The following is a 26939-nucleotide window of genomic DNA, read 5'->3' as shown; positions in this document are numbered from 1 at the left end:
CTTTCCACCTTGTCTCCTGGACAGTAGATCCACCTTCCTTCTCTGCATCATGTCGACCAACTCTCTACCTTTTCCCGTCATAGTCCCGATATTCAAAGTCCCTACTCTCAGTCCCAGGCTCTTTCGTTTCCTCCTCTCTCTCTGCTTCCGAACACGCCTTCCTCCTTTCCTTCATCGACCTACAGCAGCCCAGGTTCCATTGGTTCCCTGTAGGTCATCGGTACCAATGGCGGTCGTCTTAAATCAGGGCGACAATGTTGGATAACTAATTATATAGAGCTGGAAGACAATGTTGTTCCAAATCGCTTTGGATAAAAGCGTCTGCCAAATGACTGTAATGTACAGGTCTTTCTAAAAATTTGCATATTGTGATAAAGTTCATTTTTTTCCATAATGTAATGATAAAATTTAAACTTTCATATATTTTAGATTCATTACATGCAACTGAAGTAGTTCAAGCCTTTTATTGTTTTAATATTGATGATTTTGGCAAAAAAGTAAAGAAAAACCAAAAATCCCTATCTCAAAAAATTAGCATATCATGAAAAGGTACTCTAAACGAGCTATTAACCTAATCATCTGAATCAACGAATTAACTCTAAACACCCGCAAAAGATTCGTGGGGCTTTTAAAAACTCCCAGCCCGGTTCATTACTCAAACCGCAATCATGGGTAAGACTGCCGACCTGACCGCTGTCCAGAAGGCCATCATTGACAGAAAGAAATCTCTGTCTGAATAGGCTGTTCCCAGAGTGCTGTATCAAGGCACCTCAGTGGGATGTCTGTGGGAAGGAAAAAGTGTTGCAGTAAACGCTGCACAACCAGAAAAGGTGGCCGGGCCCTGAGGGAGATTGTGGAGAAGGGCCGATTCCAGACCTTGGGGGAGCTGTGGAAGCAGTGGACTGAGTCTGGAGTAGAAACATCCAGAGCCACCGTGCACAGGCACGTGCAGGAAATGGGCTACAGGTGCCGCATTCCCCATGTCAAGCCACATTTGAACCAGAAACAGTGGCATATGCGCCTGACCTGCGCGACGGAGAAGCAGTGCTGTACTGTTGCTCAGTGGTCCTAAGTACTTTTTTCGGATGAAAGCAAATTTTGCATGTCATTCGGAAATCAAGGTGCCAGAGTCTGGAGGAAGACTGGTGAGAAGGAAATGCCAAAATGCCTGAAGTCCAGTGTCAAGTACCCACAGTCGGAGATGCTCTGGGGTGCCATGTCAGCTGCTGGTGTTGGTCCACTGTGTTTTATCAAGGGCTGTCAGATGACATATGCTAATTTTTTGAGATAAGGATTTTTGGTTTTTCTTTACTTTTTTGCCAAAATCATCAATATTAAAACAATAAAAGGCTTGAACTACTTCAGTTGCGTGTAATGAATCTAAAATATATGAAAGTTTAATTTTTATCATTACATTATGGAAAATAATAAACTTTATCACAATATGCAAATTTTTAGAGAAGGACCTGTAATGTAATGTAATTTCACACTCACTTCAGGTGTCCGCTATCACGGGCATCCAATACGCATCTTAGAATGCACACACACACGATTGAGAGTGAGAGAGACTGAGTGTGCGTGCGGAACTGTGTGTGTGTGCCTGTTCATTGTGCGTGCTAAACAGAGAGCATCCTGATTGGTTTACTCAGCAAAATAAGCCAATAAGCTTTCAGTTACTTTCCCGGGGACTGAAGTTGTCAGTTAAGTCGGTGCAGCTTGCGAGATGGGAGAAGCAGCGTGCTCCAAAAACCAAAACTATAAAACACCCTTCACCTCCCCTTACACAAACTCATAAGGGTGAAAAACAATGACAGTGTGGCATGGTGTACTGTTTGCAACATGATTTCCTGTTCAATCAACAAATGAATTCACACTGAATGGTCTGACATTGAAGTGTCAGGGAAGTTGTTCAAGTCTGCAAAGCAAGCAGCATTTGTATTTGTTCTATTTAGAACAGATTACTTGTAAATAAAAGGAACAATAAAATGTTGGTGAAGTTAAGTGACCTCTTTTGTGTGCATGTATGTTTGTGTGTGTGTGTGGGGGGCGTGCACAAGATCTCCACGAAATGAGTTTTTGCAGGTTGGGTTTGTCTGGAGATGAATAAAGTTCGACTAAACTGACTGTTTTGTTTCGCTTTATATACCGTATGTTTTATCACGCGCCTTGTAACGCGGTGCGCCTTATGTATGAAAATGGACCCGTTCATCTCTGTGGTTGAGCGTAGGAAGATCTGAGTGAATCACACTGAAAGATAGTAAAATACATAGCAGCACTTGCTGTATACTGACCTGAGGGTTTCCAGGTGACAATGTGGACTCTCCAGTCCAGCAGACAACTGCTTAACACCTGAATCTTTCAGTTGGTTGTTACTCAGATCCAGGTGTCTCAGACTGGAGGACTGAGAGCTGAGAACTGAGGACAGATGTTCACAACTTCTCTTTGACAGGTTACAGACACTCAGTCTATGAAGAATCAACAATGAAAGCAAATGTCTTTGATTATTCATACATGGATTCAAACTACGTGCCAAAGAAAATTGAAATTTTTCACAAACTCAGCATTTCATCCACTTACTGAGATTTATTTGAAGCCTTGACCACTTGCAGTAACCTCAGAAGAGCCTCCTCTGAAGCAGAGTATTTCTTCAGGTCAAACACGTCCAGATCTTCATCAGATGAGAGTAGGATAAAGACCAGAGCCGACCAGTGAGCAGGAGAAAGATGATCTACTGAGAGACATCCTGATCTCAGCTGCTGTTGGATCTGTTCCACGAGTGAATGATCTCTGAGTTCATTCAAACAGTGGAACAGATTGATGTTTTTCTCTGGAGACAAGTTGTTTCTGATCTTCTCCTTGATGAATCCAATTGTTTCCTGATTGGTCCCTGACTCAATTCCTTCCTCAGTCACCAGTCCAAGGAGTTTCTGATTGGTCTTCAGTGAAACACCAAGGAGGAAACGAAGGAACAAATCCAGGTGTCCATTTGGACTCTGTAATGCCTCCTCCACAGCATTCTGATAGAAGTCTGTTTGACTTGAACTCTTATGAAAGACTTTAAACATCCTTGATGTCTGTTTTTTAGGGAGCAGAGTGACACCAGAATTGAAGGAGGTCAGATGGACATGAACAGCAGCGAGAAACTCTTGGACGCTGAGATGGACAAAGCAGAACACCTTGTCCAGGTAGAGTCCTCTCTCCTCTTTAAAGATCTGTGTGAACACTCCTGAGTACACTGAGGCTGCACTGATATCCAAGTCACACTCTGTCAGGTCTGATTCATAGAAGATCAGGTTGCCTTTCTGCAGCTGCTCAAAAGCCAGTTTTCCTAAAGACAAGATCATCTGTTTGTTCTCTGGATTCCAGTGTGTGATGTGGACACTTCTGGAGGTCTTGATGTGTTTCATGACTCTTTGGGCCTGCTCTGCATCTCTGAATCTCTTCATGAAGTACTCTTCCTTCTGGAGGTCTGTGAATCCTCTGACCTCTGTCACCATGCCAACACACTGCGGAGGGATTTGATTGGCCGCTGCAGGTCTTGTGGTGATCCAGAGGCGAGCAGAGGGAAGCAGATTCCCCCTGATGAGATTGGTCAGCAGCACATCCACTGAGGCGGACTCTGTAACATCAGTCAGGATCTTGTTGAAGTCCAGAGGAAGTCGACACTCATCCAGACCGTCTAAGATGAAGGCAACCTGATATTCTTCAAAACGGCAGATTCCTGCTTCTTTGGTTTCAGTGAAGAAGAGATGAACAAGGTCCACCAAGCTGTACTTTGTCCCTTTCAGCACATTCAGCTCTCTGAAGGTGAATGGAAACAGGAACTGTATGTCCTGGTTGGCTTTGTCTTCAGCCCAGTCCAGAGTGAACTTTTGTGTTAAGACTGTTTTCCCAATACCAGCCACTCCCTTTGTCAGCACTGTTCTGATTGGTCCATCTCGTCCAGGTAAGCCTTTAAAAATGTCTTCTCGCCTGATGGTTGTTTCTGGTCTGGTTGACTTCCTGGATGCTGCTTCAATCTGTCTGACCTCGTGTTCATCGTTGACCCCTGCAGCCCCTCCCTCTGTCATGTAGAGCTCTGTGAAGATGTCATTGAGAAGAGTTGGGTTTCCTGCTCTGGTGATCCCCTCGAAGATACACTGAAAGTTCTTCTGCAGTCTGCACTTCAGCTCATATTGACACTCAGCAGCACAAGTTCCTGGAGAAGAAAGAGTCATTGTGGGGATTTTCTGTCATTCAGGTCTTGTAAACCACTTGTCACATAAGGAAAACACAACTGGTGTGAAGGTCTGGGCCTAGAAGATGACCTGGAGATGTTTGAAAGGCCAAAGGATAAAGCTTAACATGTGAAAGAAGCTGATAAATACTTTGTAAACAAGCAGAAACTCAACCTTTCCAGGAGGTGGATAAATGGACAGTCAGATGACTTCCTTTTGGAGGAAGCATCTCAGATGAAACCATGAACAAAAAAACTGGAACTGATGAGAACCAAACCAAACAGGTCCAGTGTCAGCTACTCTAAGCCAATCACAAGATCGGGTTTGGAGACTGATAATAAAATGTGTTATTAGTCACTGATGTTTTTCTCTAACATTCTAAATAAAAGTGGACCAGTCTTTCTGATGAGAGCTGAAGCATCCCCAGGTGACCTGAAGCCAGTCCAGATGTCTCCAGGTTTCAGAGACAATCTAAATACTTGAAATGGAGAGGAGATGAATCTCCAGTCTTACTGCTCTGCAGACGATCAGCCAGCTCCTCCTCCTTCATTCTCCTCAGGAGGTGCAGTGTGATCTTCAGAAAGGCCTCCCTGCTGCTCTTCCTCTTCTCTTCATCTTCACCCACCAGCACCTCGTCGTCCTCAGTCTGACTCCAGTAGCTCTCTGGGTAATCTGTAGTCAGGAGCCTCTGGACTCTCTTCATCTCCTTCCTCACGAGGCTGATCATGTTCTCCTCCAGCAGCTGGAACAGGGTTGAAGGTCAACATGAGCAGTAGAAACACCATCAGATCTTTTGTGCTCCACTGAAAACCCTTGGGGTTTACAGAGTACAGCACTGACACTGTTTGGACCAGAAGGTCACTTGAGTAGCTCTGCTTGACAGTGGTGTTTGTACATTTACATATAAGTACAGAGTCCAGGTGTGTTTGATGCTGCTGGACAGACGGACCACTGAGAACATCTGACTCCAGCTGATCACCTCTGAGGGGAAAAGATGGAGACCACGAATAAGACTCTCATAGTGTGAAAGGAAGTGTGTCCTTAGAACAATTAATCCGGGTTAAATGGTGTTCTCATTTCTATTTAAAGGTTTTTTTTTGTAAAAGGCCAGACCTGGATTATACATCAAACATGGTATTGTGTTAAAATCTTGTCATATTAACTGGACTTTGCTTTTTTTGAAAACTTCTCCCCTCATCCAATTTCCCAGCATTTTTCTCAGTTTCATGTTCTCAGCAAAATCTTATTTTATTTCCCCTCTTGGTAGTTTGCCTTCTTTTTGGGGTCTGAACCTTGGTGGATTAGACTTTTTAGATTCCTATGGACTCCCTGAGTCTGGGACTTAATTCCATTGTCTTTGTGCTACAGATTTGTCTTAAACCCCTTTGGTAGATCATCTAGAGCCAGCATTTCTGGACCAAATCTTTTATTCCATCTCTGACCAGGTATCTTTGATTCTAAAGTCTCTTCTAGAACTTGACAATAACTGAGAGGTAAGGATATGTACAGCCTTGGCCGAATAAGATCATAATTGATGAACCACAAAATTGTGTTACAAAATTTAATTTGCATGAAATTTGAAAATTTTTTGCATGGAATTTGAAAAAAATCTAATATCCCTACACCTCACTGTCTGACACAAAATTTCCTTCTACATCCTGATAGAATCACTCCATCAGTAAATACAATAAATGTATCTGACCACTGAAAGCTTAAACATTTCAACAATTTTGAAACAATACAATCATTCCTTTGTCGCAAAAAGTAAGAGATCTTTCCACAGAATGTAACATCAGTCTCTGGATAACAGGGGACACCAGGTAACCAAAAGGGAAGGCTCCGTCCTGTAAAGTATGTCATTTTCCACACGGATCCATTGGATGAAATGCAAACTGGTCAGAAATGGAGAATTTGTATTTGAAAATTGCAAAATGAGTGATAAACAGTTATAAGATAACGACAGAGTTGTTAATATACATATCATAGAATATAGAACAAAACATAGAAGGCAGTTTGTCTGGAGGTCGAGAAATTTAGGTTTTTAAATCTGACCTTTGATCAGTTGAACATTCAGTTTTGAATAATATTGGCCGGTCCATCGAACAGTCACTTCTGAGGGACACACAACTGGGTCCTGATCCGGGTCTGAGCTGCTGCTCAGGACTTCAACACACAGAAGTGAGAGGGTGAATAATGATGAGCTCTGACATGGAGATCAGTCACAGAAAGTTGGAGATCATCCTCTCACCTCTGAGCTTCAGTCCGGACATCATCATCTCCATGCAGAGCAATTTTAGATGGAAGGACTCCCTCCTCTCTGTCCTCACACTCATTCATGGCAAAGTCTTTATTTTATTTGTTGTTACACTTTTTCATCTGTTATCTTCCGTCTCTGTTTCTTCCTCTCCTCACTTCCTGTTTTATTTTGACAGTTCATACTTCAGAACCTTTGTCCTGCATCACAACCTGTCAAAACAAAACTAAGCTGGGTGAATGAATGCTGTGGCACCAGTTCTGGCACTTCCTGGATTCATATTTTGATTTGATCAAACTGGCACCTAGAATATATATATATATATATATATATATCAGGCAACATGGTTCAGGGGGGTTTGAGCAGTCGTCCTTGGACCTGAACATTCCTGGTTCGATTCCCGGTTCCTCCTAGCCTGTCAAAGTGTTGTGGAGCTACACACTGAACCCCCAACTGCTCCCTGGTGCTGTTCCTTGTGTGGTCAAAAGAACTGAATGTGGCAATGAAGGCATTTCTTCTTCTATACTTTAGTAGGGGCAGATTTGAATTGGTCTTCAACGACAAACCAATCAAAACCAGTACATGGTTAAAATGTATTTTATTTCTGTAAGAAATGGCTGATTCAGCCGGATACAATTACTGTGCTTTAAAAAACACACTAAGCACCAAAACACATTGTGTAATTCATAGTATCACAGTATTAAACTAAAAACACTTAGAAAGAACCCTTGACAAGCTGTAGTTTACGAAGACGGCTAACGAAAAAACAGACTATTTTAAAACAACGTTTCCTGTGAAGAACCAGGATGTCCCCCAGAGTCCAAAGATCAAAATGTGATCCAAGTGATCATGTTCTGACATTTTTTTAGATTTCTCTGCTAGGATTCTCACCTGCTGAACTCCCTCCGGGTCGACTTGCAAAAACTCCTGTCATGTCGAGACCAAATGCTGCTCTCTCTCTCTTGCGGCCCTGCTGTCTCCTGGAGGCTTCTTGGAATGAAGACATACCTTCAAATCCTGCAGTGTTTGGTATCTAGATTTTCATGTGATTCCAGAGTGACGTGAAAACCAGACAAACCTGATTCCGATGTTTCTCTCATACTTATTCCCTTCCCTCTTGGCCAGAGGCAGAACGCCTTTGACATGTCTGTGTTTAAAGACAGTTTAAGTTTGCAAGAGAGACGAGTAGAGACTTACTGTCACGTGCCGCTTGGGCGGACTTGAGCGGGGAACCACACTTCAGAGCAGGGATGGGTTGAAAGCACTTTTATTGCGTTGAAATGGCCGGACGGGTTGAAGACGGGACTGCAGAGGCTGGGTCTCACCAGGACGGGATGGGTTGCAGGCTCGGGGTAGGGTCGGTGTCGGGCAGGCTGCAACCAGGGAGAGGTGTCGGGCAGGCTGTGATGAGGTCCGGTCGTGGCAGGGCTCTGCGAGCCACATAGCATGCCGCTGCCCCTTTTAGGGATCTTGATTAGCGGCATCTGCTGCAGCTGGCGCCGATTACAAATCGGGATCAGGTGTGAAACCCTGACAGTTCCCCCCCTTAATGGGCACCTCCTGGCGCCCCACGGAGCCGGCCTGGGTGGGTGTGGTTCCCCGAGTCCATGTAGGCCGGGGGATTCTGTCCCGCTGGGGGGGACTTGAGCGGGGAACCACACTTCAGAGCAGGGATGGGTTGAAAGCGCTTTTATTGCGTTGAAATGGCAGGACGGGATGCAGGCGGGACTGCAGAGGCTGGGTCTCACCAGGACGGGTCGCAGACGGGACTGCAGACGGGACGGGTCGCAGACGGGACTGCAGACGGGACGGGACGCAGACGGGACTGCAGACGGGACGGGACGCAGACGGGACTGCAGAGGCTGGGTCTCACCAGGACGGGTTGCAGACGGGACGGGACGCAGACGGCACTCCGGTAGGAATGCAGGCTCGGGGTAGGGTCGGCGTCGGGCAGGTAGGGTGGCAGGCAGGGTGGCGGTCCGGTCGTGGCAGGGCTCTGCAAGCAACAATCCCCCGGCCCCAGGCATAGCGGCATAGCGGGATTAGCGGCATCTGCTGCAGCTGGCACCGATTACAAATTGGGATCAGGTGTGAAACCCTGACACTTACGTAGGAAGTTAGTTCAGATTCTATGAGAGTAGGTTCCTCCATGTTCAGGAGGCGGTCCCTGCCTCCTGAGCTTTCACCTCAAAAGCTTTCACCTCCAACAATGCTGGCTTACCTGCACGCTTGATATCTGGTGTGAAATTAGTGTAACCTGTGGGTTTGATGAGTGGTGGTTAGACTGATCTCAAGCTGGAGAGACAACAGGATAGAGGCGGATTTCTTCAGCATCTCTTCACTTCACTTTAAAATCCCCCTTTCCACGGCTTAACTTCTTTGTCACTGACCACGTGTCCTACCGATTGGCCATCAACTGACCAATCGGAAGGACACATGGTCAGTACCTGGACTCAAATGATTTCTTATCCTGATATTTCAACAGGGACATAAAAAATAAATGATAATCTAAATGAATGTGCAAACAATAATCTTCATAAACTTTGTAAATTGGGGCTTAAACAAATGAACTAAAATGCATGGATTGATTTCACTTTCTGATCAGGGAGGGTCAGATTCCCAATTAGGAACAAGTTTTTGTTTTGATGTTGTGTAGTCAGTCAACCACACGACGCCTCCAAAAACATAGGGACTGTGCTTAACATGTGCCAGTGGATTGGCGATCACCATGGTTTCATGACCACGTTAGAGAAAGAATAGAGTCATCCTGTTCTGTCAAGTTACTATGTTAAGATAAGATTATACTTTATTGATCCCCATAGGGAAATTCTTTTGTCATAGATGCTTGACAGTTGTAGTATCAATAAATATGAATATAAATATAAATAGGGAGACAATTTGAAAACAATTAAAAGATAGCAAAAGACATCTACAAATACATATATGGCAGAGTGAACAACTCTGAGTGAGACCAACAAGGATAAAAGTAGACAATGGAGTTAAGGCATGACACGTGTGGATGGGTGAGGCAGTGAGGTTGTTGTAACACTGATGCACCTCTGGCCGTGGGCACAAAGCAGTGTCTTAAGCAGGGGTGCCAAACATGCGGCCCGCGGGCCGGAACCGGCCTGCAAGGACGTTCGGTCAGGCCGGCAGGATAACTTGAAAGTGAAAAAATTGCATAAAAGACAAGGATGTAATTTTTTTAATTAAATGCAATTCAGGAATTTTCCACTAGTGGGCGCACTATTTTGGTCAGAGTAGAAGACACGCCGCATCACTGAGACGGACCAATCAGCAGACGTTATCAACGCGCCATCTGCTACTTGTTACGACATTGTTTCTACCCTGTTCTCGACCTCCCCGCTACTTCCTCATTAGCCAGTGTTGTTATCAAAACGGAGAAAAGTAGATAAAGAGTGTAGAATTTTCAAAGAAAAATGGACTATGTCCTATTGATGGGGTATAAAAGCAGCTTAACCAGTATAAACAAGTAACACATATAGCAGAATGAATGTGCACCAAGTAAAGTATAGCAATGTAGACAGACATAGGAAGAGTGGCATACGTGCGACAACATGCGTGCAGTTCTGCAGTTCTGCAAAATCTTGCAACAGTGCGGAACGAAGTGTGCTTATGAAAGCGGATGGGAAAGCGGGCGAGGTGTCAAGAAAAGGTTACAAGACAGAGCACGAGACAACAGACAACAACATGCGACACATCGCCCGACGCAAAAGAGGAAGACGCGATCACACGGCCAGGTCACGCGGAGGTCAAGTACGCAAGTACGGAGTAAACAAGTTAGGTATAAAGGAAGCCAGCAGAAGACCGAACTTCAGAGCATCGGGGGCGATCACACGAGGCGGGCTCCTGTGCGCTCGTCGGGCTCTCCAGATATATCTGATACTTGTAATGTAAGAGAGACTTGGAATAAAAAGCTTGCAATTAAGAAGGTGGTCTTGAGGTCTTCTCTCGGAGTCTTGAACATAGGAAAATCTGTAGGAACCTTCTGGTAAAGAGTGATAGTCGGGGAAAGAAAAATCCTACACTATTTATTTAGGACACATATGTCAAAGTCAAGGCCCGCGGGCCGGATCCGGCCCGTGAACAAATTATCTCTGGCCCCTGGGGTGAAATTGATTATTATTAGAACCGGCACGCAGCAACCTGCTGGTGTTTTGGCCTCACCAATACTACATTCCCCACAATGCAACGGTATCCCGCAAACTCATTACAGCGCAGCGAGCGGGCTTCGGTTTCATTCTTCGTCAGCAGTCAGAGCAGGTGTCAAATTTCGGCTACCTCCTCCCCAAAAATGGCTAAACGAAAGGTGGGCACTGAGAACAGGGGATTTCAAGGCCCATGGGAGGCAGAGTACATGTTCACGGACGTAAAAGGCAAACCTGTGCGTCTTAATGTGGCTAAAGTTTGGCAGCAGATGCGGATAGAAAACTTGAGCCACTTTCACAGCTGCCAGACCATGAAAGAGAAACTCTCTCTACCGCCGTGTTCCCGAGTGCACGGTTTGCCGATAAACTCAACATACTTGCCGCCGACTTCCGACGCCGATTTGCTGACTGTGAAGCCGAAGGGAGCAGGTTTGTACGGCTCGGTGATCTTTTTGCAGTTGAGGTGGAAAGTGCACCATCGAACCAACAAATGGAGTTGATTGAGCTCCAGTGCAATGACACACAGAAGGAAAAATATGAGAGTGGGTGCTGCTGAGTTTGCACGTTTTCATCCCCGACACAATGCCCCAGCTCGGACGCTCTCTATGTTTGGCAGCACAAACCTGTGTGAACAACTGTTCTCTTTGACGAAGCCAAACAAAACATCACACAGGAGCCGTCTTACTGAATTACCACCTTCACTCAATCCTGAGGATTTCCTCATCTCAGAGCCTGACCCCGAACATAATGGAACTTGTACAAAAGATGAGACGCCACCAAGTATCAGGCTCAGCCTCAGACAAGTGAGCGTCACGGAGCGTGAACGTATTTTTAGTTTTTAATTCAGTTCAATTTTTAAATTTGTTTCTACAAAACCTGTGATTTTTCTTTGAAGAAGGTATTGTTTTGTCTGTGTGCCATAGATTTTTGTATTTTAATTTATTATATTTTATGTATTTATTTTTCAGTTAATGGACTAATTGCAGATAGCAGCCATCAGAAAGAATACAACTGATTTTATTTATTTATTTTTAGTTTCTCATTTTACTATTTGAAAGCAGTAATTGATATGATCATAGAGCAGCATGATATTGCATTTTCAATTTATAATGCATGCAATTTCTTTTATGCATTTAGGTCTTGGTTCAATAGGCTATGTTCGGTCAGTTCAACATGTTTTAATAAACACACTGAATTAGTCCAGCCCTCGGCTTGTAACAAATTTGTTTTTTTGGCCCTCCGTGTATTTGACTTTGACACCCCTGATCTACAGTCATGGAGTAAAACCCTCAGACTCAAGGTTTTCAATTCATGGACGACAGCAGGAAAACTAAAGTTGTTTACGCCTCCTGGAAAGAGTTAAGTCTGCCCTGACTTGAAGCTCAGACTCTTGTGCTAGCATCAGCATCACCACTAAAATAAATCTTTTTAGTCTAATTTCTTCTCAATTTTTTGTTTTTTTTTATACTGCAACAGTTTGTTTTCTCAAAAATCACTCCCTGGCTCAATTTTAAATGTTCCTTTCTTTTGGGAATTCTGGATTTGAGTATGTAGTTGCACCATGTTCATGCCATGAGTAAACCTGTAGCGTCACAAGTTCATCTGTTCCTGTAAATGTTTAATAATGGTGGCAGATGCACAGTGTAACTTTCAATTAAATATTTCACTGGAAAAAGGAAGTTGGTAAATAATTGGGAAAACAGCCAAAACATTTATATTGTTTGTTTGTGTGTGTGTGCATTTTCTTCCAGATACACCTTACGGTTTTCCTTTGATTAATCTCTGCTGTTGTGATGTTAAACCACATGGCAGCACTTTGCTGCTCCAGCAGGAATGTCTACAGGTACCTCCATGACAACGGTCAGAAGATCTATGGAGGATCTCAGTAATACGGGTACGAGGCTCATCCTTGTCTAATCTTATCGAGGCAACTGGACTTGATTTCTTCTCTGTGGGGAGTTTTAAGTACATAACTGCTCAAGGTGGGGATTGGTCCAAGTTGAGATATTTTTTTTTGTTTCATAGCAACATAACAAGCCATCTCAACTTAGACCATAAAAAAACTGTGCATTATTATGTTACATCATCCAATGAAGTTATATTTATTTGTACAATATAGGTGCTATTTGTTCTTTTCTTACAGAACAGAACATAACCCATGCACTGTGGGTCTTAAAGAAACACAGTTTCAATCCTTTGTATGTGTGAAACATATGGCAGTATTGACAATACAGTTGACTTTGATAGAGTGCTATAGTGGTCTAGAATAGACAATATCATAATCTTTTGTATTACACTATTAAAAAATGAAGGAAAGAAATCCCTGCACGAGCACCAGAGTCGAAATCAACATATGGTCAAATGAATATTTTGATATAATGTTACCAGGAAGTTGATGGTTTATACTTTCTAAAATTAAATAAGAAGGAAGCCCTCAATTTTGTCACTTCAGTGATACATACAACACAACATTAGCTAAACTTGACAACCGCATGTGTTCTGGTCCAGATACCGAAAAAGACAGCATTCTTACTGAGTGTTGTGACCTAACAGCCGAGTCACAAGACTGATGTTCAGAGTGAAGACTCTCCCTCCTGCAATCAACATAGAGACACTGAGGAACCACAACCGACTCTAAACCCAGGATGAAGAGGTTGGGTAAATGTGGTGTTGAAGGTGTGGAGGTGAATCAGTTTGTCAGAAGAGACGCTGTAGAAGGACAGAATGCCACCAGGACAGTCTACATACACTGCAACTCTGTTAGAGACAACAGGGGACGAGATAGTTGTCACTGTGTTATTGTAACGGACTTTGTAACCACTGGCAGAGACGAGCAGATTCCACGACTGGTCGTTGCATCCAAACATGTGCCTCGACAATCCTTTCCTTATGATTCCTCTGTAAGTCACTGCTACATGAACACGTCCTCTCCACTCCACCTCCCAGTAACAGCGACCAGTCAAACCATTTGTACACAGCAACATTGGCCAGTAGTCAAATCTCTCTGGATGATCAGGATATGGTTGTTCTTCTTCTACGCCTGTCACTGTCCTGTTGTCAGACAGCTTCAGACATCCGTTTGCAGTGTTTGAGTCCAATGTGAGTTCACACCAATCTGATAGAGAATATAAGACACAAAAATAATGAATCATTTGAATCATCTCTTGGATTAATTTTCCTTGATACCCTGAGATGTGACTCTCTGTAAAGTCTCATGATGTCCAGGTTGTCAGTCATCTACTGTTAACCCTGATTTAACCACGAAACACCTCAACTATCAGCTCTGTGTTTCACTCAAAGCTGATTGTGTTTAATTGTCATGAATCAAGAGAAAATCCACACTTACACTTCCTCACACCAGGTTTTAACCTGTGCTCTCCACCATGGTCCACCCTGGAGGAAGAAACACAAGAATCTCATCTCCTGTTTTTCAATACTTGTTTTCTCCTTTTGAGCGGTGAAACCTAAATACAGCCACTATTTCCGCTTTGCAAACAACGGCCTGCTGATGTGAGGGATCAACACAGCAGTGTGTTTTTATTTAGATCAGGTAAGTAAAACTCAAGAATTGGGGGCAAATTCTATTCCAGAACCGCATCTCACATGGCTACTGGACTTGAATTTCTTCACTGGAAGATGTTTCACACTTCATCTGAGAGGCTTCTTCAGTTCTAATGACCTGTGGAGAGTTTGCAAATTTAACTGCCACGGTTTTGGGTGGTCTAGGTTATGGTGGCTTGTTATTTAAATGTATGAGGTGATCGGCAGAAACTCCGAAACTTGGTCGAAGGGTGTTCTATGCTAACGTGGCTGCCGTTCGTTGGGACACAAGAGCAACTTTTCTAGGATTACCTGGATTGGAGTGTGAAAAGGTAAAGTTAAAGGAGTGAAACCTGTTGGATCACATGAACTGAGGCTCATGCAGAAGTTACTGGGGTTCTGGTGGTGAATCTTTCCTGGCTGTTCAGAGGGTGCATGATGAGGTGGACAAGTGGTGAAACATCTTAAAGTAAAGAAATTCAAGTCCAGTTGCCACAAATAGAAGATTTTGATAAGAATTCACCATGACCTGGATGACTGAGAACCGGTCAGACATCTGAAATCAAATATTTCTATATTTATGTTAAGTCTTGTTGAAAACTGTTGGTTTATGTTTATGCATATTCAGTATTTAAGTTCTTGATTTCCGACCTGAGCGTCTCCAGCCTCCAGTGTGGATCCTCCAGTCCAGCAGACAGCAGCTTCACTCCTGAGTCTCCTGGATGGTTGAAGCTCAGGTCCAGCTGTCTCAGATGGGACGGGTTGGAGTTCAGAGCTGAGGCCAGAGAAGAACAACCTTCTTCTGTGATCAGACAACCTGAGAGACTGGAAAGGAGACATTGAATATCATCATGTGACGAGAATAATCATAGAAAAATATAGAGCAGCCTTGAGATAAAATAAATACTTCAAATAAAGTGTTTACTGACTTGAGGGTTTCCAGGTGACAATGAGGACTCTCCAGTCCAGCAGACAATTGCTTTACACCTGAATCCTGCAGGTCGTTGTGACTCAGATCCAGCTCTGTCAGACTGGAGGACTGAGAGCTGAGAACTGAGGACAGATGTTCACAACTTTTCTTTGACAGGTTACAGTCCATCAACCTGAAGAGATATTTAAATAATTATACCAGACTGTGGAATGTTAGTTTTCCCGTTTCTTTTAATTATAGTTTTCCTGCACAAACTGCGTTACATTTTGTGTTGAAAAACATGAACTAGATTCAGGGCACTGGTGAGACAATTATGATAGTCTATCTAGCGATCTGTTCTGCAGGCACCTGGACCTGAGCAAGATGGGCACATTAAACTACTTTTTTTAATATTTTTTTTGTCTGAACTATTCCAGTCTCAGGTCATTGGTGACATGATTATGATAGTCTATCAAGATATCTGTCAAATTGTTCAGCCAGGACCCAGCCCTGTTTCAGCTACGTTCCTTGGTTAATCTTGTCAAATGACTCCATAGTTGGTATTTCCAGATGACAGTTTGTGTGAATCTACTCGGGCTTCTGGGACGAGACGAAAGAGGAAGGGAAGAGGGTTCCATCAGCATGAGTTCCCTGAATGTGTCAGTTCTACTGAAAAGATGTTGAGTTGCAGCAGAGGAACCTGTGTATTTAACGTGGCTTTCTTTGATCAATTTTTGTAGCCAGAACATTTTGCTTGATTCTAATGTGCTCTGAGAGAAATGCTGTTTGTACAACAAGTTATTTAGTAACGTTAGATTCATGCCAGCGAACCACCAACAAAACCTTTCAAGAAATTAGAGACAGCATTTTCATTTGATCGCCTTATAGTAATGTTACTCTGAATATAATTATAATTTGGAGATTTTTTAAACAAAATATGACACTGGCTAATAATCTCATGAAAAATCTTTGTCATGTAAAAAAAAAACGCTATATAGTGACCTCAGAGTTTTCTATTTCTTTTGCCATCCATCATTTGAAAAAAAAAAAAGATCACTGACCAGCAAATTCAGTATAACCTATAAATGTTAAGGTTGCAAAATTTGAATCAGAAGTGTATATGAAGTTTGAATACAATTCCATTTACCATAATAGTCTTCACAAAGACCCTTTTCAGTTTCTCAAGTAGCAATATGTTTACCTGAGAGTCTCCAGGTGACAATTGGGACTCTGAAGTCCGACACACAGCAGCTTTATCCCTGAATCTTCCAGCCGGTTGTAACTCAGATCCAGGTGTCTCAGACTGGAGGACTGAGAGCTGAGAACTGAAGACAGACGTTTACAACTTCTCTCTGACAGGTTACAGCCACTCAGTCTGAATAAATACAACAAATCAATAATTATACTTCACATGATAATAGTCAAATATTGAATTTTAGATGGCACATTGAATCACTGAGTAACATAACTTGAATATAAAGCTACAAATTGGTGGCAACTTATTTTAAAAAAGTATTTGATACTGGAAAATCCTCATCAAGAAGAATTTATACATTTTCAGACAAATTTTATTCTGACCTGAGAGTCTCCAGGTGACAATGTGGACTCTGAAGTCCGACACACAGCAGCTTTATCCCTGAATCCTCCAGCTGGTTGTTACTCAGATCCAGGTGTCTCAGACTGGAGGACTGAGAGCTGAGAACTGAAGACAGACGTTCACAACTTCTCTCTGACAGGTTACAGCCACTCAGTCTGAATAAATACAATAAATGAAGAATTATACTTGACATAAAAATAGTCAAATATTGAATTTTACATAGCGCATTGAATCATTTTGAGTAACTTGAAAGTTGAATGTAAAGCTATTAATTTGTGACAACATTTTTTAAAAAGTATTTGACCCTGGAAAATCCTTATTAAGAATACTTTATACATTTTTAGACAATTTTATTCTGACCTGAGAATCTCCAGGTGACAATGAGGACTCTCTAGTCCAGCAGACAACTGCTTTACACCTGAATCCTGCAGGTCGTTGTCACTCAGATCCAGCTCTGTCAGACTGGAGGACTGAGAGCTCAGAACTGAGGACAGATGTTCACAACTTCCCTTTGACAGGTTACAGCCCATCAACCTGAAGAGATATTTAAATAATTATACCAGACTGTGGAATGTTAGTTTTCTCGTTTCTTTTAATTATGGTTTTCCTGCACAAACTGCGTTACATTTTGTGTTGAAAAACATGAACTAGATTCAGGGCAGTTTCTCAAGTAGCAATATGTTTACCTGAGAGTCTCCAGGTGACAATTGGGACTCTGAAGTCCGACACACAGCAGCTTTATCCCTGAATCCTCCAGCCGGTTGTTACTCAGATCCAGGTGTCTCAGACTGGAGGACTGAGAGCTGAGAACTGAAGACAGACATTCACAACTTCCCTCTGACAGGTTACAGCCATCCAGTCTAAATGAATACAATAAATGAAGAATTATACTTGACACAAAAATAATCAAATATTGAATTTCACATAGCATATTGATTCACTGAGTTACATAGCTGGAATATAAAGCTATGAATTTGTGGCAACTTATTTTAAAAAGTATTTGACACAGGAAAATCCTCATTAAGAAGACTTTATACATTTTCAGACAACTTTTATTCTGACCTGAGAGTCTCCAGGTGACAATGTGGACTCTTCAGTCCATCAGACAACTCCTCTAGACCTGAATCCTGCAGGTTATTGTAACTCAGATCCAGGTGTCTCAGACTGGAGGACTGAGAGCTGAGAACTGAAGACAGACGTTCACAACTTCTCCCTGACAGGTTACAGTCACTCAGTCTATGAAAGAATCAACCAGGAAAACAAATGCCTTTGATTATTCATATTTGGATTCATTTGGATTTATAAAAGGAAACTGAAATTCTTCACAAACTCAGCATTTCATCCACTTACTGAGATTTACGTGAAGCCTTGACCACTGGCATGAACCTCAGAAGAGCCTCCTCTGAAGCAGAGTATTTCTTCAGATCAAACACGTCCAGATCTTCATCAGATGAGAGTAGGATGAAGACCAGAGCCGACCAGTGAGCAGGAGAAAGATGATCTACTGAGAGACATCCTGATCTCAGCTGCTGTTGGATCTGTTCCACGAGTGAATGATCTCTGAGTTCATTCAAACAGTGGAACAGATTGATGGATTTCTCTGGAGACAAGTTGTTTCTGATCTTCTCCTTGATGAATCCAATTGTTTCCTGACTGGTTCCTGAGAGAGGTTCTTTCTGAGTCACCAATCCAAGGAGTTTCTGATTGGTCTTCAGTGAAAGACCAAGGAGGAAACGAAGGAACAAGTCCAGGTGTCCATTTGGACTCTGTAATGCCTCCTCCACAGCAGTCTGATAGAAGTCTGTTTGAGTTGAACTCTTTTGAAAGACTTCAAACATCCTTGATGTTTGTTTTTTAGGGAGCAGATTGACACTGGAATTGAAGAAGGTCTGATGGACATGAAGAGCAGCAAGAAACTCTTGAACACTGAGATGGACAAAGCAGAACACCTTGTCCTGGTAGAGTCCTCTCTCCTCTTTAAAGATCTGTGTGAACACTCCTGAGTACACTGAGGCTGCACTGATATCCAAGTCACACTCTGTCAGGTCTGATTCATAGAAGATCAGGTTGCCTTTCTGCAGCTGCTCAAAAGCCAGTTTTCCTAAAGACAAGATCATCCGTTTGCTCTCTGGATTCCAGTGTGGATCTGTAGAAGGTCCTTGATTCAACTTGGCGTTCATCAGTTTGACCTGAACAACAAGGAAATAGATGTACATCTCAGTCAGGGTCCTGGGCAGCTCTCCTCCCTCTCTGGTCTTCAACACGTCCTCCAGAACTGTGGCAGTGATCCAGCAGAAGACTGGGATGTGGCACATGATGTGGACACTTCTGGAGGTCTTGATGTGTTTCATGACTCTTTGGGCCTGCTCTGCATCTCTGAATCTCTTCCTGAAGTACTCTTCCTTCTGGAGGTCTGTGAATCCTCTGACCTCTGTCACCATGCCAACACACTGCGGAGGGATTTGATTGGCCGCTGCAGGTCTTGTGGTGATCCAGAGGCGAGCAGAGGGAAGCAGATTCCCCCTGATGAGATTGGTCAGCAGCACATCCACTGAGGCGGACTCTGTAACATCAGTCAGGATCTTGTTGTTGATGAAGTCCAGAGGAAGTCGACACTCATCCAGACCGTCTAAGATGAAGGCAACCTGATATTCTTCAAAACGGCAGATTCCTGCTTCTTTGGTTTCAGTGAAGAAGAGATGAACAAGGTCCACCAAGCTGTACTTTTTCCCTTTCAGAACATTCAGCTCTCTGAAGGTGAATGGAAACAGGAACTGTATGTCCTGGTTGGCTTTGTCTTCAGCCCAGTCCAGAGTGAACTTCTGTGTTAGGACTGTTTTCCCAATACCAGCCACTCCCTTTGTCAGCACTGTTCTGATTGGTCCATATCTTCCAGGTGAGCCTTTAAAAATGTCTTCTCGTCTGATGGTTGTTTCTGGTCTGGTTGACTTCCTGGATGCTGCTTCAATCTGTCTGACCTCATGTTCATTGTTGACCCCTGCAGCCCCTCCCTCTGTCATGTAGAGCTCTGTGAAGATGTCATTGAGAAGAGTTGAGTTTCCTGCTCTGGTGATCCCCTCGAAGATAGACTGAAAGTTCTTCTGCAGTCTGCACTTCAGCTCATGTTGACACTGAGCAGCACGAGTTCCTGGAGACGAAAGAGTCATTGTGGTGATTCTCTGTCATTCACTTCTTGGAATCCGCATGTCATATAAGGACAACTGAACTGGTGTGAAGCTCTGGGCCTACAACGAGTGACCTGGAGATGATTGTAAGGCCAAAAGATAAAGCTGAATGTGTGACAAAAGCTAATAAATACTTTGTGAACAAGCAGAGACTCAACCTTTCCAGGAGATGGATAAATGGACAGTCAGATGACTTCATCTTGGATGAAGAATCTCAGATGAAACCATGATGAACAACAAACTGGAACTGATCAGAACCAAATAAAACAGGTCCAGTGTCACAAGATCAGGTTTGGAGACTGATAATAAAATGTGTTATTAGTCACTGATGTTTTTCTCTAACATTCTAAATAAAAGTGGACCAGTCTTTCTGATGAGAGCTGAAGCATCCCCAGGTGACCTGAAGCCAGTCCAGATGTCTCCAGGTTTCAGAGACAATCTAAATACTTGAAATGGAGATGAGGTGAATCTCCAGTCTTACTGCTCTGCAGACGATCAGCCAGCTCCTCCTCCTTCATTCTCCTCAGGAGGTGCAGTGTGATCTTCAGAAACGCCTCCCTGCTGCTCTTCCTCTTCTCTTCATCTTCACCCACCAGCACCTCGTCGTCCTCAGTCTGACTCCAGTAGCTCTCTGGGTAATCTGTAGTCAGGAGCCTCTGGACTCTCTTCATCTCCTTCCTCACGAAGCTGATCATGTTCTCCTCCAGCAGCTGGAACAGGGTTGAAGGTCAACATGAGCAGTAGAAAAACCATCAGATCTTTTGTGGTCCACTGAAAACCCTTGGGGTCTACAGAGTACAGCACTGACACTGTTGGGACCAGAAGGTCACTTGAGTAGCTCTGCTTGACAGTGGTGTTTGTACATTTACATACCATAAGTACAGAGTCCAGGTGTGTTTGATGCTGCTGGACAGACGGACCACTGAGAACATCTGACTCCAGCTGATCACCTCTGAGGGGAAAAGATGGGGACCATGAATAAGACTCTCACAGAGTGAAAGGAAGTGTGTTCTCAAATCTAACCACTGAAGGCTTAAACACTTCAACCAATTTGAAACATTCTTTGTGCCAAATGTAACTAATCTTTCCACAGAATGTAACATCACTCTCTGGACAACAGGGGGCGCCAGGTGACGAAAAGGGCAGGACCTGTCCTGTAACGTATGTCATATTTTTCTACATGGATCCATTGGATGAAATGCAAATTGGTCGGTGTTAGAGTTTTCTCTCTATATTCATAGCTATGTTATTTCGACTACTCACATGAAGACAGCCAGACGTGTGAGCACAAATGGCCTTTGTCCTTAAACAGGAACCTACACCCATGATCGAAAATTCATATCAGAATAAAGGTGCTGCAGCTCAATGGTAGAGCGTATGCATGAGGTCCTGGGTTCAATCCAAGGCTCCTCCACTGTAAGTCGCTTTGGATGAAAGCGTCTGCCAAATGACTGCAAAGCAAATGGGAACCTACCCCCTGAATAGGAACCTACCCACCTGAATGTAAACAGGGATTACCCTCTCCCTGTATACGATATTGTCAACAGCACCAATACACTTTCATGCAATAAAAGTTCTGTCACTTGTCTGTGTTATTTCTTGTGATAACCTCAGTCTCCTCTTTACAGGCTTCAACTTAGACTCGTCCGAATTAGAGTTACTCTCTAACAGTCAGAAATTGCATTTGAAATTGAAAATTGCAACATGAGTGATAAACAGTCATAAGATCATGACAGAGTTAGTAATATACATATCATAAAATACAGAACAAAACATAGAAGGCAGTTTGTCTGGAGGTCGAGAAATTTAGGTTTTTAGATCTGACCTTTGATCAGTGGAACGTCCACCTTTGAAGTCTAATGGCCGGTCCATCGAACGGTCACTTCTGAGGGACACACAACTGGGTCCAGATCCGGGTCCAGGTCTGAGCTGCTGCTCAGGACTTCAACACACAGAAGTGAGAGGGTGAATAATGATGAACTCTGACATGGAGATCAGTCACAGACAGTTGGAGATCATCCTCTCACCTCTGAGCCTCAGTCTGGACATCATCGTCTCCATGCAGAGCGATTTTAGATGGAGCGACTTCCCCCTCTCTGTGCTCACACTCATTCATCCCAGAATCTATACGCACGCACACACACACACACACACACACACACACACACACACACACACACACACACACACACACACACACAAAACCATTAAACCACTAAACATAAAACAGCTTCAATCTTTGCTCCTCCAACCTGCTCTCCTCCACCTCATCCATCCAAATGTGCACCAGCAGATCCGTCATTGTGATAATTGTGGGAGTGCAGAAGCTACTGAGATTCTTTCTGACCATCTGAAGGAGGTCCTCAAAGTGCTCCTTCTGCCACCCAATAATGTCCCAAGCTGTGTTCAACAGTTCTTCCACACCTGCAAACATCTTGCCCTGCTCCTTTTGCCTCCATCTTATGACAGTTTCCTCGAACTTTCTCTCGCCCACCCAAGAGTCCTTCACCGTGGCCTCTCCAAACTCCTCCAAGACCTGGATATTTGCTCCTGGAGCCAATGAAAGTAATCACCACTTCTTGCTCGGTCCGGACGAAGAGCAAGTTAACATGCACACAGTATTCCTTTGTCATTTCAACATGCTGCACCCAAAACCTTTGCAGATAAAAGACCAACTCCCCACCTTTATAAATAATATCTAAGAATCCTCCTGAAGAAAGGAGCCAGACAAGTGAGCAACTTAAAAATATGGGTCTGCAGGCAATAAATAGATGACTTGTCCTGCTTTGCCACCATCTGCTGGTTGTTGTCTATTATTACATTTCAGCAATAATAATAATAACAACGATAATAATAATAATAAATAGCATTGATACCATCTAAAATCACTGCCATGCCTTTTTAAGCATTATTAATTTGAGAATGGAATTTTTCACTCATTAAGTCACTTGAACCACTGCTCTTCTCGGGTGTGTGTGCGCGCGCATGTGCGTGTGTGAGAGTTTGCCCCTCCCCATCGGTCTCGGTGTTTCCTCATGAAGGTGCATTTTCAATGAGGCCTACACTCTCCCTGGTCTGTGTCTGTAAATGGAAAAACTGATCTTTGGTCCTGTTTGTGCACGACGGGAGGGCAGAACGCGGAAGCTCCTTAACAGAGACTGTTGGCTTTTTTAATCCCCACCTCAGGTTTTCTTGATCCTTTTTCTTACCCACAATCAGTGCCACGCAGAGGTCTGGTGTACCACATGGGTCGAATTCGATGTAAACTCCTCGTGACTCAAGCAAAAGGCCAAATATCCTGGGAAATAGAATGTGAAAGGAAAACATCTTGAATATATAAACACAGTCGAATCATGAAATAAATGCTTCGTTCCATTTGGAGAAGGTAAAAGATCTGATCGAGAGACACAACAAGTTGTAGAAGAGTTCCCTCTGCTTGTTCACAGTTTCCAGCATTCCGACTTCATAACGGCGTTTGAAACGCAGGACGTCCTCCTGCAGGGAGACACTTACCGGAGAGATGAGACCAGACGGAGAAGACCGGAGACTGGTAGTCCGCGCAAACGACTACCAGCCGTTGAAACGAAATGCTGGAGAGAGCCAGCAAAGAAGAAGCCTTTCACTTTCGTTTTGCTTAAGCGTTTTTTTCCGTTTGGCTGCTGCTCCGAGTCAGTGTCCATCTCTCTCTCTCTCACGCACACACACTTGAAGAGTATTGTCGCTGTTCAACATATATATTGTGGCGAGTCACGGCTGTTGAGGTCTATGTTGATGCTTGTTTTCTGTGTGATAAAAACGCTACTACACACACACACTCTTTCTTTTTCTCGGAAGTTGGAGAGTTTTTGCGTAAAGGGCTTGCAGAACCGATTGTGCAGCCCCCCCCAGGCACATTCCTTTGACTTTAACCCTGCCTGGCAACAGATTATGACTGATATGTGATTGGTTAAATGCTTTAATATGAAAATGCATGTCTGGAGGTGACAACCAGGAGAAAAGCTATGAAAGGAAGTGAACAGACCATTTGGAATTATTTGATAAGTATTCATGGACAAAATATAATTAGCGTTTGTGATTCAGATATTTTTTTAGGCCAACAGAGAAGGGTTTGCAGGCCCTGACAGCCCACCGCTGGCATCAATGCAAAGAAAACAAAGGAGATGGTTGTAGATTTCAGAAGCGAAAAGCGCCCTCCCCTCCCCTGCACATCGAAGGAGTAGCTGTGGAAACCGTCTCCACCTGCAGGTGCCTGGGTATGCACACAAACACTTCCTGGGTGGTCAGGAAGGCCAACCAGCGCCTCTACTTACTCAGGAAGCTGCGGAGAGGAGGACTTAGGAGCCTGGTCCTGAAGAGCTTCTACCACTGGGTGAAGATCAGCCTTCCCACCACCTCAGACCTTTACACATCACGATGCAGAGGTAGAGCACTACGCATCATGGAGGACGCCACACTTCTCACACACGGACCGTTTCAGACGCTCCTGTCAAGCCAGAGGTTGAGGAGCATTCAGAGCAATAAACACACATACACACTCGCTCTCTCTCTCTCTCTCACACACACACACATACAGCCTCTCTCTCTCTCTCGACCTGCACTACAGAGACTGTAAACAATCAAGTTGCAATATTTCACTATAACAGGTGCAATAACACAAAACTACCCTCTTTCCTTCACAGGTAAATTTAGTGCAGCCTTACTAAATTGTCCCTCTTACTTGTTTACATGTTCACTTTTTGCTCATGTTTTTCCCTTTTTTGGTCTTCATTTGATTTTTTTTCTTTTTTTTTTCTCGAACAAGACACTTGTACAGATTTAAATACCACATAAGCTGTGTTGGTATGACAATAAAAGTTCCTTGAATCCTAAAATGTTGTTTGGCCTTCAGCATTCTCACACAGGCGCGCACACAAACTGTATCTTCAACAACGACATGCATGTAATGACTGACAGAAATGTCATGCCAGCTTAATCCTCTTTTTGGACCTTAAACTCATTTAAGGACTCGAGCTTTCAAACACACACACACACACGCACATACGCACCCACGCACACACACACACACACACACACACACACACACACACACACACACACACACACACTCCAAAAAGGTGTTTGGACTTTTTCAATAATACTTATAGGAAAAAGACATTTAAATCTCACCTAATCTTGGTTTTGATTCTTTGCAGCCATAATCATAAATAATAGCAATAATAATAATAATAAACAGCGTCTATACCAGGGGTCCCCAAACTTTTTCCTGCGAGGGCCAAATAACTTTTCCCTTCTCTGACGGGGGGCCGGGCCAGTTTGTAACAAAAAGTGTGACGGTCGCAGAGGTGTCTAAATGGAAACATTTATTGTTTTCCAGAAATAATAACATTATTTATGAAATAAATAACACTATTTATAAAATAAATAATAACCAAATAACCCTTTTCAAGTTTTCACAGATAAAAAGACCAAGGAACATTAACTTTCTTGTAGACACAACTGTTTGCAGCTCTCTCATATCAAATTCACTGTGAAAACCCAAAAGCAAGCAGGCTATGAAAGCCAACTGATACCAACACCTCCCAAGTTAAAAACACCTACCAGGTTAAACACCCTGCATTCTGAATCTATTTTTCTCTTACCTAATCTTTTTGCCGTTATTCCGTGTTATTTGACAGTGTTTTGTCCAGGATTTTTTTTTTTTTTTTTGAGGGAGGGGTTTCAGATAAGGCACAGACTGCAGAAGGGTGGGATAGAATGTTACGTTCTATGCATGTACAAGTCACGATTACGTGGCCAGACTGAAAAAAAAAAATCATAATGCATCTCTGGTATTGTTCAGGGGCCAGGCAAAATGTGGAGGTGGGCCGTATCCGGCCCCCAGGCGGTAGTTTGGGAACCACTGGTCTATGCTATGTAAAAGGCATTAGGCATTATTAATTTGAGAACAGAATTTTTCACCCATCAATTCACTTGAATCTCAGGTGTGTGTGTGTGTGTGTGTGTGTGTGTGTGTGTGTGTGTGTGTGTTTGTCACTCCCCATCGGTCTCGGTGTTTTCCCATGAAGGTGAATTTTCAATGAAGCCTACACTCTCCCTGGTCTGTGTCTGTAAATGAACAAACTGATCTTTGGTCCTGTTTTGGCATGACGGGAGGGCAGAACGTGGAAACTCCATGACAGAGACTGTTGGCTTTGTTAATCACCAGCTCAGGATTTCTTGATAGCTTTTCCTACCCACACTCAGTGCCACGGTGTGGTGATGCCAGATGGGTCGAATTCAATGTTATCTCCTCGAGACTCAAGCAAAAGGCCAAATATCTTGGGAAACAGAATTAGAAAGGAAAACATCTTGAATACATAAACACAGACGAATCATGAAATAAACGCTTTTTTCGATTTGGAGAAGGTAAAAGATCTAATCTAGAGGCACAAGTTGTAGAAGAGTTCTCTCTTCTTGTTCTCCGTTTCCGGCGTTCCGACTTCACGTCCTCCTGCAGGGAGACACTCACCGCAGAGATGTGACAAGACGGAGAAGACTGGAGACTGGTAGTCCACTCATACCCTTAGCAACGAAGCGCCGGAGAGGATAAACAAACCAAAAAACCTTTCAGTTTCGATTTGATGACGCTGTTTTTTTCCTTTTGGGTGCTGCACCTGGACTCTCTCTCTCTCTCTCACACACACACACTTGAAGTGCGTGTGAGAGAGAGTCCCTGACACAGGGACGAAGTCCCTGACACGGGGACTTTGTATTAAAGTCGGTCCTTGGTTGAATATAGAATCGAATCGAAGGACCCAAAGGTTGCTCAAGCCGGCATCGTGGTGAGGACAGGCAGAAGATGGAAGGCGCAAGAGGCGGTGGACCAGGCAGAAGCTCGGTTGTTCCACAAGGAGCTTGCGGGGTCCGTGGCAACTGGTCGGGCAGGCCTGGGAACTATTCCGACTACGCACCGCAGGAAGCGCAAGGGCAAGGAAAGGCGGGACCAGGTCCAATTCGAGGTGCGGGCTGGTGTCGAAGAGCAGCGTGCGAGCCAGTGGGTTGGGCTAAGGCAGCAAGGTGCATGGACT

The 26939-nt window shown here is 43.6% G+C and overlaps 3 protein-coding genes across 3 annotated transcripts in view; all 3 read right to left on the bottom strand.

The window, feature by feature from the left end:
- Positions 1-26939, bottom strand: part of LOC147227019 (uncharacterized) — a 65431-nt gene that overhangs the window by 4902 nt on the left and 33590 nt on the right. Inside the window, exons 17-23 of the mRNA XM_086159986.1 lie at positions 17374-17547; positions 17048-17221; positions 16669-16842; positions 16292-16465; positions 15110-15283; positions 14832-15005; positions 2292-2465 (exon numbers count right to left, since the gene is read on the bottom strand). Of these exons, the coding sequence (XP_086016112.1) occupies positions 2292-2465; positions 14832-15005; positions 15110-15283; positions 16292-16465; positions 16669-16842; positions 17048-17221; positions 17374-17547 (1218 nt within the window). The remainder of the gene's footprint in view (positions 1-2291; positions 2466-14831; positions 15006-15109; positions 15284-16291; positions 16466-16668; positions 16843-17047; positions 17222-17373; positions 17548-26939) is intronic.
- LOC147227021 (protein NLRC3-like) lies at positions 2574-4217 on the bottom strand. Its single transcript, XM_086159959.1, has one exon. It carries the CDS (start codon positions 4215-4217, stop codon positions 2574-2576), a length of 1644 nt encoding a protein of 547 aa, XP_086016085.1.
- On the bottom strand, positions 12730-14238 carry LOC147227020 (neoverrucotoxin subunit alpha-like). Its single transcript, XM_086159958.1, has 3 exons — positions 14234-14238; positions 13987-14033; positions 12730-13755 (listed from the first exon to the last, which is right to left on the bottom strand). Exons 1-3 carry the CDS (start codon positions 14236-14238, stop codon positions 13241-13243), a joined length of 567 nt encoding a protein of 188 aa, XP_086016084.1. The 3' UTR covers positions 12730-13240.

The sequence above is a fragment of the Fistularia commersonii genome, chromosome 14, assembly GCF_037954325.1.
Source record: "Fistularia commersonii isolate RoL2024-O1a breed Wild chromosome 14, RoL_Fcom_v1.0, whole genome shotgun sequence".
In the NCBI taxonomy this organism is placed as follows: Eukaryota; Metazoa; Chordata; class Actinopteri; order Syngnathiformes; family Fistulariidae; genus Fistularia; species Fistularia commersonii.
The sequence above is the reverse complement of the archived record's forward strand: the minus strand, read 5'-3'. Positions and strand labels throughout refer to the sequence as shown.